At 52.1% G+C, this 9,650-nt stretch overlaps 1 protein-coding gene across 1 annotated transcript in view; it reads left to right on the top strand.

The window, feature by feature from the left end:
* The first annotated feature begins 884 nt into the window (after positions 1-884).
* LOC119386785 (transmembrane 9 superfamily member 2-like) overlaps positions 885-9,650 on the top strand; it is an 80,053-nt gene continuing 71,287 nt past the window's right edge. Inside the window, 1 exon segment of the mRNA XM_037654057.2 lies at positions 885-1,071. Coding sequence (XP_037509985.2) covers positions 889-1,071 — 183 coding nt within the window. The 5' untranslated portion in view covers positions 885-888.

Here is a 9,650-nt window from a genome sequence, read left to right as displayed (position 1 = left end):
AACCCGGCCTGGTCTGCAGGTCAGGGTCAGAGCTGCGCAGCACAACCTCCCACTGCTCAGCATTATTTACTTCCCGATTTCTATGGTCTACTTGTTTGGGTAGTTTTGCAAAAGCTATGCACACAGGCGGCGGCTGCAGTAGCTTCGATCTTGATACGCTTCCGCGCTTGGTAAGCTTCTCGACATTCATTCATTCATTCACAAAACTTTATTGAGAGTCCTGAATGTGTTGCTCCGGTGTTTCAGCAGGCAACTTTGCCTTTGCTTGAGATTTCGCAACCCTCTACTGAATGATTGGATTCAGCCTGTCGTTTGCGCTGAAGCGCACACACAGCCGGACCAGTCGGTACGTCATCCATGGCGAGACCGAGCGACCAAGCGCCGGCGAAGCAGCCGCCAAACCACAAAACACCTACAGCCGCTGTCGGGTGTAATTATACCAGCGTCCGCTCTTTGTCAATTTCAAAGCGGCAAGGGCACTTCGCAGGAAGGGCTTCAGTGCTCCCATTTGAACCGACCGCCTGCATCCACGAATAAAAGGTTAATTTAATATTTTTAATTGATGTCTTCAGTCATCTTAAGACATCTACCATTACAGAAAAAGTAATTACGAAGGCCGCCATAAAATATTACATTTCTATTATTTTTGAGGATTTTCGGGCACATCTAGAAACCCTGGATTTTGCACCGTAAATACTTGCAAAATGTGCGGACGAAATGGGCTAAAGAAAACGAACCCGGTGTCTGTGCCAATGTTGAGTGAACAGTCATCATCATCGCTAAAGAAGGAATGCACAGCCAAGGAGGAAGAAGAAGAAGAAGCCAGAAGCCATTCATAAAGGCAACCATCAACATCAGCAGAAGAAGAAACGTTCGTGAAGACGCTCAATGGGCCTGCGGAGTGCTGTGCAGGCGTTCCCCATGGCGGCCCCAAGCAAGCCATCGCTGTCGCTGTTGGTGCTGCTGGTGCTGCAGCTGTGCTCCTGGGCGCCGGGGGCGGTGGCCTTCTACCTACCGGGACTGGCGCCGGTCAACTACTGCAAGGACGACGCCACCACCGCCCAGTGCCAGGTACACGCGCCCATGCGTGGATCACTAGCATTACACTCATTTGCAACTCTTTGCTTCTCGTAGTTAATGAAGGCCCAAGTGCTCCGCAGAAATTAATTTTAGTGGCATTCAGCAGAACGCCTAAATAGTTATTGCATATGTTTTTGTGAGCTAGTTTCAGTAACCACGATGTGGATACATACATATGATGCATCAACCTCGTGCTTTTTTTTTTTTAACGTCATACGTACCTAGCCTTTTCGCAACACGTCAGCAAATGTTGCTGTGACGACTTCATGGAGAAAAATGACCACGATACAAACGGGGGCTTATCCAGGATTTCGTTTTTTTGTTTTTTTTTGGGGGGGGAGCGAGGGAGGGGAGGAGGAGTGCTGTCTAGAAGAGGGCAGGGGTCGGTGCGAATTAATTTTTCAGGGTTTCTGGATGCACCTAGGGGTGTATTAGTGTATTAGGGGGGGGGGGGCGTCGTATAAACCCCTGGATGCTAGATCTGGCATGAAAGGGGTACTGACACAATAGTGTATTAAGGGGGGGGGGGGACGTCGTATAAACCCCTGGATGCTAGATCTGGCATTAAAGGGGTACTGACACAAAATTTTGCGACCGAGATAGTCTGCGGGATCGATTCCCGTGAACATGCGTATATCATCTGCACAATATTGCCACGCCCACTTTTTGTCTTGTTTTGATGAATTCGGGTTTCACCGGCAGGGACGGTTATCAACGCTCGACGCTGTCCGCGAAACAGTGTTCGAGAAACTTCGCGTCTGTAGTAGATCGTTTTGTTAAGATTGCGCCCCGCACGCGAATGTTCCAGCTTTGTCTAGAGATAACGCCGCCACCAGCGATATTGCTGGAAAGTTTGATAGCACCTGTATAAAAGCCGACGCGCTTGGCCGCTTGTCAGTTGATCGACGGACGACGCCCTGTTCGCCGCTGTCATTGTACAGCGTGTATTGCTGTAGTGCTAGTTCTCATTTTCCGGCCACAAGTTCGGCCAAATAAACAGTTTCATCTTGCAACCACCGACTGATGTCTTCGTCGACGTCACGACCACGTGACATCTGGTGGAGGTGCTGCTTCATCCATGATCCGGACGCCCCCGCGAAGCGCTGACCCAAGCCCAAGCCGCGAGGAGGACGACAGCAAAGAAAACCCGGATCGTCGAACAAGCCGCAGGCAGAAGGGACTGCAGCCAGAGTACGGGCTCCTTCCCGAACAAACCAGGCAGCCCCAGGTCCCAACACCCACCGCAGCGACGATGACCGACCCCGTGCAGCCTGCGCCGGTCCTACTCCGGCAGCCCAAGGAGCCGCCAACCTTCCGCGGGTCGTCATTCGAAGACCCGGACACCTGGCTCGAGACTTTCGAAAGGGTCTCAACATTCAACAACTGGGACTCCGAGGACAAGCTGCGTCACGTTTACTTTTACCTTGAAGACGCAGCAAGGACCTGGTTCGAGAATCGGGAGTCCACTCTTCGAACTTGGGACGCCTTTCGAAGCGCTTTCCTGCAGACGTTTGCAAGCGTCGTCAGAAAAGAAAGGGCCGCAGCCTTGCTAGAGACGCGGGTCCAACTTCCAAATGAAAGTGTTGCCATCTTTGGAGAGGAAATGACCAGACTGTTCCGCCACGCCGACCCAGCCATGCCTGAGGACAAGAAAGTCAGGTTGCTCATGCGAGGTGTAAAGCAAGAGCTCTTCGCTGGGCTGATGCGGAACCCACCCTCGACAGTCCAAGAATTCATCTCAGAGGCGACGACAATTGAGAAGACGCTGGAAATGCGCAACCGCCAGTATAATCGCCGTTCGACTCAAGACAGCCCAGCTGTTCATGCCGTCGGCTCCGACGACCTGCGTGAAACGATCCGAGCGATCGTGCGGGAAGAACTGCGCAAGCTTTTACCCTTACCACAGCCTGAAGTAGCCTCGATCGCTGACATCGTCCGAGAGGAAATACAGCAGTCTCTGGGCACCCCCGAGTCAGCGCAGCCACAGCTGCAAGCAATGAGCTATGCCGCTGCAGCCCGACGCAACGCCCCCCCTCCTCGCCCACGTCAAGACGCCGCGCCACCCCAGCAGTTCCGCCGCCAGGCACCACCGCCGCCGCCACCGACGTCATACCGCCCGCCAGCCGGCCAGCTATACACGCCGAGGAAGGCCGACGTTCGGCGCGCCCCCGACCACCGCCCACTCTGCTACCATTGCGGGGAAGCTGGCCACACTTACCGCCGCTGCCAGTACCGACAGATGGGACTGCGTGGGTTCGCCATCGACGCGCCGCGTCCACAGCGAGGGGAAAGACCACGCGACATCGCCGACTACCTCGCGCGAACGCAATGGACGCCACGACAACCTTCCCGTTCGCCGTCGCCAGGCCGCTACGTCTCTCCCCAACGCCGACCATACACTGGCCCAACGCGAGGCCGGTCACCCAGCCCGTATCCGGAAAACTAAGGGCAGCAACCGATGGAGGTGCGGTTGCTGTACGACGAAATACCGAAGATCCTCCGCCGCCGACGACAACGCCGCAACGAAATCTAAAGAACATGCCGCAAGCCGAACGAAGCTCTGACGTCGAAACTTCACGGCCCGAAGAAGACCTGACGACACAACGTCGAAGCAGCGGGACAGACCGACGTAGCCGTGATCCGACGCCACGACCAAATCGAAACGGTAGGCGACATACGAGTGACCTCGACGTTCTCATCGACGGCCACAGCGTCACCGCTCTCGTCGATACTGGAGCCGAATATTCTGTCATCAGTGGACCGTTCGCGACGAAGCTGAAGAAAGTCAAGACCGCCTGGGAAGGCCCCGAAATCCGGACAGCGGGAGGTCACCTAGTAACGCCGGCAGGAATCTGCACAGCGAGGGTCTCCATCAACAACCGGATTTATCCCGCAAGCTTCGTAGTTCTTCAGCAATGCTCCCGAGATGTCATCCTTGGTATGGACTTCTTAGGCCTTCATGGTGCAGTCATCGACCTCAGATCGAAGTCGATAGCACTATCTACAGAAAAAGCTTTACCGAGGTACACGCCGCCAGGGAAGCATGCCTTGAATGTGCTGGAAGACCAGGTGACCATTCCCCCTCGCTCCAGCGTCATCATTTCCGTCGGCTCTCAGAAAGTAGCCGACCTGGAAGGCGTCGTTGAAGGCGACCAGCACCAGTTGATTAACCGCGAGATTTGCGTCGCAAGAGGAATAGCAGAGTTGCGGGGAGGCAAAGCAACAGTGATGCTCACAAATTTTAGCAACGAGTATAAGCACGTAAACAAAGGCACGACAGTCGCCTACATCGAAGAAATTGTGGCAGCCACCAATGCTTTCGCCATCGCCGATTGTTCCGAGCCCACACCGACGAACCAAGCTCCTCAACCAACTTTCGACGTCAATCATATACTTCCGAAGCATAAACAAGAACAGCTCAAAACCAGGGGCGTAGCCAAGGGGGGGGGGGGGGTTGGGGGGGTTCAAACCCCCCCGAAATTTTTCAGTTTTGCTTGCGTATATAGGCACGCACACATACAAACGCACGCACGAACATACATAAAGTATGGTTGAACCCCCCCCCCCCCCGAAAAAAATTTCTGGCTACGCCCCTGCTCAAAACCCTGCTCTTGAAATACAGGGACTGCTTTTCGTCATCGTCAAGAATACGCCAGACCCCAGTCGCAAAACATCGCATCATAACAGAGGAAAACGCCAGGCCACTCCGGCAGAGCCCGTACAGGGTTTCGACGCGAGAACGCGAATCCATAAAGAAACAAGTCGACGAAATGCTACGCGACGACATCATGCAGCCGTCAAAGAGTCCATGGGCGTCACCCGTGGTGTTAATGAAGAAGAAAGACGGAACCCTACGCTTCTGCGTCGATTATCGCCGCCTGAACAAAATCACGGAGAAGGACGTTTACCCTCTCCCACGGATAGACGACACCCTGGATCGACTCTACAACGCGAGGTACTTTTCGTCGATGGACCTCAAGACCGGCTATTGGCAAATCGAAGTCGACGAGAGAGACCGAGAGAAGACTGCCTTTTTAACACGGGACGGCCTCTTCGAGTTCAAGGTTATGCCCTTTGGTATTTGCTCGGCACCTGCGACGTTCCAGCGCGTCATGGACACCGTGCTGGCTGGATTGAAGTGGCAGACTTGCCTTGTGTACTTGGACGACGTCATTGTGTTTGCCTCAAGCTTCGACGAACACCTCCGGCGCCTTGACGCTGTACTACAAGCAATCAAGACCTCTGGCCTCACCTTGAAGCCTGAAAAGTGCCGCTTTGCATACGAGGAGCTACTGTTTTTGGGTCACGTGATCAGCAAGGGTGGTGTTCGCCCAGACCCGAGGAAAACAGCTGCCATCGCTGCCTTCCCGCCCCCCACCGACACGAAAGCCGTGCGCCGTTTTCTCGGCTTGTGCGCCTACTACAGGCGCTTCGTCAAGGAATTTTCACGAATCGCCGAACCGCTAACTCACCTCACGAAGACCGACGTGCCATTCAAGTGGGAAACGGCGCAAATCGAAGCATTTGAAGAACTGAAACGACGCCTTCAGATGCCTCCGATACTAGCACATTTCGACGAATACGCCGATACGGAAATCCACACCGACGCAAGCAGCGTATGACTCGGCGCCGTCCTTGTGCAGAAGACTGACGGGCAGGAAAGGGTCATCAGTTATGCTAGCCGGTCGCTATCAAAGGCAGAAACGAACTATTCCACAACAGAAAAGGAGTGCCTGGCGATCATCTGGGCTGCATCCAAGTTTCGCCCCTACCTCTACGGCAGGCCCTTCAAAGTTGTGAGCGACCACCACGCACTGTGTTGGCTAGCTAACTTGAAGGACCCTTCAGGTCGCCTCGCACGGTGGAGCCTACGACTTCAAGAATTCGACATTACCGTCGTTTACAAGTCCGGAAGAAAACACTCCGACGCTGACTGCCTGTCTCGCGCCCCCGTCGACCCACCGCCACAGGACGACAAGGAGGACGACTCCTTCTTGGGAATCATAAGTGCCGACGACTTCGCCAAACGACAGCGAACGGATCCGGAACTCAGGGGCCTTATGGAATACCTCAAGGGCAGGACCACCGTTGTTCCGAAGGTATTCACGCGGGGACTGACGTCGTTTTTCTTGCGCAACGGTGTTCTCCTAAAGAAGAACTTCTCACCGCTCCGAGCAGATTGCCTTCTCGTGGTACCCTCGACATTGCGGCCAGAGGTCCTCCAGGCTCTGCACGACGACCCGACGGCTGGACACCTGGGTATTTCTCGCACGCTAGCAAGAATACAGGAGAAGTACTACTGGCCGCGCCTTACCGCCGACGTCACTCATTACGTAAAGACCTGCCGGGACTGTCAGCGACGCAAGACACCGTCTACCCAAGCAACATTTTATCCTTGGCAAAATGTCGGCCTGATGTCGCTGGCCAACTGCACTGTCGTTGGCCCAACCTTGGCAACCAATGTAGGGCCGGTCTTGGGGATTGACATTGGCCTCATGTGGGCCTGCGTCGGCACCCGATGTAGGCCCGTCCACCGTGGCCGACGATGCCGAGTGCATGCCGCTCGCGGGTTGACCAAGGCCTGACATCACATAAGCGTCGATTTACCGAGGCCGTGGGTCGGTTGCGGACGTTCCTCGTTAGTATTGCTCTGTTTTTTTTCTTATTTTTTGTGCGTGTTCAAACAAAACGCATCAATTGTTTTTCTGGTGTGTTGATGCGTGTCATATTTAATGTGAACGGGCAGTTTATAGAGGCGTTTAACTCTATCTGAATTAATTACGGGCAGAGTGCACATGTAAGACGGAATTAAACGCCTCTAACGGTCTGTACTAACGTGTTAATACGTAACACACAATAACAGAAAGACGCGAATATAAGTTTTCTCTCTTTATATGTTTATTTTGCAATTGTATAGATGCACTAATTTTACATGCAACATTGTTCGCACGGAGCGTTTGCATCAGCCCTTGTGCAACGCAACCGTACAGTCCATGTGATCGCTGCATGATAGCGCTGACATATATATAAAACGGACGGCATTCTTGTTGGATCGGCTCCCTTCTTTCGGCCAGTTCTCGTGCTCTTGGCCCTGAACACGTACGCAGATGCGACGTTTTACCGTCGAGATGTGAGCGTAAATCGCCACCCTCATCAAGATGTGAGACTTGCATTGTTCTTCTGTCGGAAAAGACTGAAAGAAAGAACAATGAATAATACTCTGAGAAAGGTAGACTATTTACTTCACCAGTTGCACAGTCATGTCGCGTCTAGAAACTCTATTCACACAACTAAACAAAATTATTTTGTCACTGCACAAATAAGAAAAACACTGCACTTACAATAAATACGAGTGTGCTGAAATTCTGAGAAGTGCTTCAAGCTCCACAGTGCACAAACTTGATAATATGTGGAGACAGGATGGATTGAGGTTTTCATTGTTGGCTCGTAATGTCACTGCAAAACAAATGGAACAATAAATAGATTAATGAGAACACAATCTTACCTTCAAAGCGGCCGCGGGCCAGTCACATATTATGTATAGTCGGCATTTACAGCACACTTGCGACCAAATTCAACGTGAAAAGCGATTGCGTGAAACTTTTGTAACCAAGCATGCGTCTTACCAGAATTCTTTTCAGTTGGCGAGACCAGCGCAGCACGCTATCCACACCAGTCCTTGTTGCAGTGTTCCTTAGAGAAAACGGCAAAATAGGTTACGGTCTTACAATAAGATGCCACAAATAAAAAACAAGAAAATCTTACATATTTGCCCGTCAACAATGTCTTGGGTCCACGGACAAATATAACCACCGTTCGCCTGAACATTTCTGATCTGCCCGCTAGAAGAGACGACCAGATTGACGCATCAATTGCGCAAATAAAATTTGATTTTGTCGCTAGACAAAAGTCACCATACGATACACCGAGGAAATAGAATGTCACTTACGAGTTCGCGTCAAATCCTCGGCAGCGGGAGACGGCCGCGCGCCTCTAGGATCAAGGCAAACGAAATGCTTCTGAGTGCTTGCCCAATGCCCGCCTCTGCGTTCAGCACGTCCTCGCTCGAAAGAGCTACGAGTACGATTTCGCGGGAAGGGAACTCCCGCACGCCACGGAGCTCGCTTCCCTCCCCAGCGCGGTGATTGGATTGGAAAAACTTTATTTACGTCCTGCAGAACGCGCTCAGCGCGTAGCGGGCGTCTCCCACGTAGGGACCGACAGAGAATACCTGGCGGCCGCCTCGTGGGCCTGCTGGACAGCCCATTGCTGGTCGGCGAGAAGCGAGCTTCTGAGGGACGTCTCCCACTTGTGTGAGGTAGAGCCAGGATGAGCGTTTCTACACTCCCAGAGCATGTGTGTGAGTGTCGCCGTGTGTCCGCACGAGGGGCACGTGTCGCTGGGGTACGCGTCGGGATAGAAAACATGAAGCTTGGCGAGGTTTGGATATGTGTGCGTTTGCAGTAAGCGTAGGGTTAGCGCCTGCGGCCTGTTAAGTTTCGGATGCGGGGGCGGAAAAATGCGGCGTCCAAGGTAAAAGTGTTTTGTGATGTCGTTATACGTAATGGGTGCGTCCCGGTTGGCTTCTAACTCGGCGAGATGAGGTTTCCCTGTGACGGCGCGGTCGGTAAGTGCGCGCGCTGCGTCGTGGGCGATCTCGTTGAGGTTGGACGGGGCCAAAGAAAAAAAAACCGCGAGAGGTCCGAGGTCCGGCGCTCCGCTTGTACGCCCCGCCGCCCTCGGCACATTCCGTTCCTCCTTTCAGGACTTGTCATTCCTTCTAGGAGAGGGATGTGATGAATGCTGCGTGCGCTCTCTCTCAAAAGCAAGACCGCAAGACCCCATTTTACCACTTTTTTTTTTTCGGGGGAACGCACGTGTGTCTGGTGACTAGGGCAGCGCAAATGCGTCCAAGAAGCGAATCGAATTTGAATTGAACCGTTTTCGTTGTTAACACAAAATATCGTTGGCACCCTAACATTAAACAAATTAACATGAAAACCATAAACTGAGCATCAAGTACAAATATTAAAACTCTTCAGAGTGTGCGGAATATCGAATTCTGGCTCTGCAAGCGACTTTTACGCTAATTTTGTGTTTATTTGGACATAGATGATATTTTGAAATATTCGTATTAACGCATATGGGCTATTCCCGAAAACCGAATCAAGTATGACGATATTCGATTCTATATTTCAAATGTTTTCATTATATCTGATGTCCTCCCTCTGTCATGCGGCTCGATCAGATCAATCATGTATTTATATTCACGACCGTGCTAAAGCGGTGGACAGTTCGGTGGACAGTTCAAAATCATCGATATTTTAATAGAGCCTAGCGCGCTATAGTATCAGGATCACAATTAAATTTCTGCTAGGTACTCGCATTTATTCCCATTTATTGATGTTGCTCAACCAAATGCTTTGCGTCTAATGCATGTAAAGGCGGACATTTTCTTGAGCTTCGAGCAGAAACCGTAAACGCTCGGTACACTTGAAAAGCACTCATGTCGTACCACTCTACATTGAGCATATAAGTGCTTAATCATAACAGGTCATCATAAGGCTTGA

Source organism: Rhipicephalus sanguineus, chromosome 3 (genome assembly GCF_013339695.2).
Source record: "Rhipicephalus sanguineus isolate Rsan-2018 chromosome 3, BIME_Rsan_1.4, whole genome shotgun sequence".
NCBI classification, from domain to species: Eukaryota; Metazoa; Arthropoda; class Arachnida; order Ixodida; family Ixodidae; genus Rhipicephalus; species Rhipicephalus sanguineus.
This window is presented reverse-complemented; position numbering and strand designations above follow the sequence as displayed.